General features: G+C 47.5%; 1 protein-coding gene across 1 annotated transcript in view; it reads right to left on the reverse strand.

Moving 5' to 3' along the window:
* LOC112072547 (basic leucine zipper transcriptional factor ATF-like) overlaps nt 1-1,616 on the reverse strand; it is a 19,752-nt gene extending 18,136 nt beyond the window's left edge. The window contains exon 1 of the mRNA XM_024139946.2: nt 1,390-1,616. Within this exon, the coding sequence (XP_023995714.1) occupies nt 1,390-1,458 (69 nt within the window). The 5' untranslated portion in view covers nt 1,459-1,616. The remainder of the gene's footprint in view (nt 1-1,389) is intronic.
* Between the last annotated feature and the right edge of the window lie 2,140 nt (nt 1,617-3,756).

The following is a 3,756-nucleotide window of genomic DNA, read 5'->3' on the forward strand; positions in this document are numbered from 1 at the left end:
TCAAGAAAATCTCAGTGTTGTCATGCATTATTCTACATGATTCTACATGATTCTACATGAGTCTACATGAGTCTACATGAGTCTACATTCCAATAAGAATCTAAACACTATGGAAGAACACAAACTCTGTCCTGGGGAACCCAACAAACTCTGTCTGGGGAACCCTGGGGAACCCAACAAACTCTGTCCTGGGGAACCCAACAAACTCTGTCCTGGGGACCCAACAAACTCTGTCCTGGGGAACCAAACAAACTCTGTCCTGGGGAACCCTGGGGAACCCAACAAACTCTGTCCTGGGGAACCCAACAAACTCTGTCCTGGGGAACCCAACAAACTCTGTCCTGGGAACCCACAAACTCTGTCCTGGGGAACTGGGAACCAACAATCTCTGTCCTGGGGAACCCAAGGGATGCACGTTTTGGTTTATGCTCTAGCAACTAACAAGCTGATTCAAATAGTCAAAGCTTGATGATTAGTTGATTATCTGAATCAGCTGTATAGTGCCAGGGACAAACAAAACGTGCACCCCAAACCTGTCTTAAAATGACCAGTCCATTGATGGTGATGTATGAAACCTCAACAATATATTAATGAAAAGGTGATTATAATGCCCATCCGAGCTGATGTACAAACCAGTCATCTACAATGTCTCAACATACCAATGATAACACTTCATGACTGAATACATGTTATGAGAGAGAGAGAGAGAGAGAGAGAGAGCAGAGAGACAGAGACGGAGAGACAGAGATGGAGAGACAGAGAGAGAGAGACAGAGAGAGAGAGACAGAGAGAGAGACAGAGAGAAGAGAGACAGGAGACAGCGACAGAGGAGACAGCGACAGAGAGACAGCGACAGAGACGGAGAGACAGAGAGACAGAGACAGAGGACAGGACAGAGGAAGCGAAGAGAGAGAGAGACAGAGAGACAGAGACAGAGAGACAGCGACAGAGAGGACAGCGACAGAGAGAGAGAGACAGAGAGACAGCGACAGAGAGAGACAGATACGAGAGACAGAGACAGAGAGACAGCGATGGAGAGACAGAGAGACAGAGAGACAGCGAGAGACAAGAGAGAGACAGAGACAGAGAGTGACAGAGAGAGACAGAGACAGAGAGACAGCGAACAGAGAGACAGAGAGACAAGAGAGACAGAAGAGATAGAAAAGGTCCCTACCTGTCTATGTCTTAATATCCTAATGATAACACTTCTTGACTGAATACACAGCAACAACAGTGAAAGAAAATACAAAATAATAAGGAGAAAGAGGAAAGAGGAGAGAGAGAGAGAGAGAGAGAGAGAGAGAGAGAGAGAGAGAGAGAGAGGAGAGAGAGAGAGAGAGAGGAGAGAAGAGAGAGAGAGAGAGAGAGAGAGAGAGAGAATCTCCTTACCTGCCTGCTACTCGCTGGCGAAGGGGACTTGGCATAACTGGAATCATTACTGTCAGAACCATGAGCCATAACCAACCACGTCGCCCCAAATACAGAGCCTCTCTCCACTTCTGCTTTCTGTTTGTGTCTGTATCGATGTGTGTGTACCGCTGTGTGAGCGCGTGTGTGTGCAGCAGAGAGAAGAGAGTGTGGGCTTAGCTGAACTTGGTCGATCGCTTAATGAGTAAGAACTCTTTTCTCTCTCTCTCTCTCTCTCTCTCTCTCTCTCTCTCTCTCTCTCTCTGTCTCTCTCTCTCTCTCCCACCTCTCTCTCTCTCTCCCTCTCTCTCTCTCTGACTCTTCTATTACTCTCCCGCCCTCCTTTCCTCTCTTTCTCACTGACACACACGACACACTGTCCAATTAGCAGCCAGTGTCTGATGTGGTTTCTGATAAAAACAAGGTTAGTGACACAGAACTGGAAGTCACATGACCCTTGGAAAGTTTGCATAGCGGTATCAACCTATAGGGGCATATCTACTACCAAGTAAACCCCACAGGAAGTCCCATTCTTCTATTTACAAGGGGAATATATATCATATTCTGATCCTGGAATTAGCCTGACTGGAACATTAGGAGGTAAAATGAGACACTGTTACACACAGTATCATAGAGAGAGATGGTGATTATCAAATGAGATATATTTTCATCTGACTACAGCAATAAAATGGGATTTGTAGTATGTATTAAGATAAGGGAGGTAAAGGCAATAAATAGGCCGTAGTGGCAAAATAATTACAATTTAGCGTTAACACTGGAGTGATAGATGTGCAGAAGATGATATGTGCAAGTAGAGATACTGGGGTGCAAAGGAGCAAAAAATAAATAAATAACAATATGGGGATGAGGTAGTTGGGTGGGCTATTTACAGATGGGCTATGTACAGGTGCAATGATCAGTAAGCTGCTCTGACAGCTGGTGCTTTCGTTCCAATCATTGGCAGCAGAGAACTGGAAGGAACGGCGGCCAAAGAGGAGTTGGCTTTGGGGATGACCAGTGAAATATACCTGCTGGAGCGCGTGCTACGRGTGGGTGYTGCTATGGTGACCAGTGAGGTGAGATAAGGCGGGGCTTTACCTAGCAAAGACTTATAGATGACCTGGAGCCAGTGGGTTTGGCGACGAATATGAAGCGAGAGCCAGCCAACGAGAGCAAACACCCCCCCCCCCCCCCCCCCCCCCCCCCGCCCCCCCCCCCCCCCCCCCCCCCCCCCCTGGTCGCAGTGGTGGGTGTTATATGGGGCTTTGGTGACAAAACGGGATGGCACTGTGATAGACTGCACCATTGCTGAATAGAGTGTGGAGGTTAATTTGTTTATGACATCGCCGAAGTCGAGGATGTTAGGATAGTCAGTTTTACGAGGGTATGTTTGGCAGCATGAGTGAAGGAGGCTTTGTGTGCGATAGAAGACGATTCTAAATTTAATTTTTGATTGGAATGCTTAATGTGTGCTGGAAGAGAGTTCAGTCTAACCAGATACCTAGGTATTTGTAGTTGTTCACATATTTCTAAGTCAGAACCGTCCAGAAGTAGTGATGCTAGACAGGCGGCGGGGGTGGGCAGCGATCGTTGAAGAGCATGCATTTAGTTTTACTTGCATTTAAGAGCAGTGGGGGACCACGGAAGGAGATCCCGTAGAGGTTATTAATGACTGGGCAGAGGATCTACCGTAATGTAGTTTAGACAGAAACTCTTACCGGATGACTGAGTCTCACACATTAGCAGATAGCTTTGGGGTTTCCACCAGCCTACACTACTCCCATCTCAGCACCTCACCAGCCTCAGGGGGATAGTCACAGGGGTGAGACCTATTGGACCCTGTTCAGATGTAATGCACTATAAAGGGAAGGGGCTGTCATCTGAGGTGAGAGACCCAGTCAACCAACCAGTCAACCAACCAGTCAACCAACCAGTCAACCAGTCCAAGTCAAACCAACCAGTCAACCAACCATACCAGTCAACCAGACCAGTCAACCAACCAGTCAACCAACCAGTCAACCATCCAGTCAACCAACCAGTCAACCAACCAGTCAACCACCCAGTCAACCAACCAGTCAACCACCAGTCAACCAACCAGTCAACCAACCAGTCAACCAACCAGTCAACCAACCAGTCAACCAACCAGTCAACCATCCAGTCAACCAACCAGTCAACCATCAGTCAACCAACCAGTCAACCAACCAGTCAACAACCAGTCAACCAACCAGTCAAAACAACAGTCAACCAACAGTCAACCACCCAGTCAACCAAACCAGTCAACCAACCATCAACCAACAGTCAACCATCCAGTCAACCAACCAGTCAACCATCCCAGTCAACCAACCAGTC

Source organism: Salvelinus sp. IW2-2015, unplaced genomic scaffold (assembly GCF_002910315.2).
Source record: "Salvelinus sp. IW2-2015 unplaced genomic scaffold, ASM291031v2 Un_scaffold1954, whole genome shotgun sequence".
Taxonomy (NCBI): Eukaryota; Metazoa; Chordata; class Actinopteri; order Salmoniformes; family Salmonidae; genus Salvelinus; species Salvelinus sp. IW2-2015.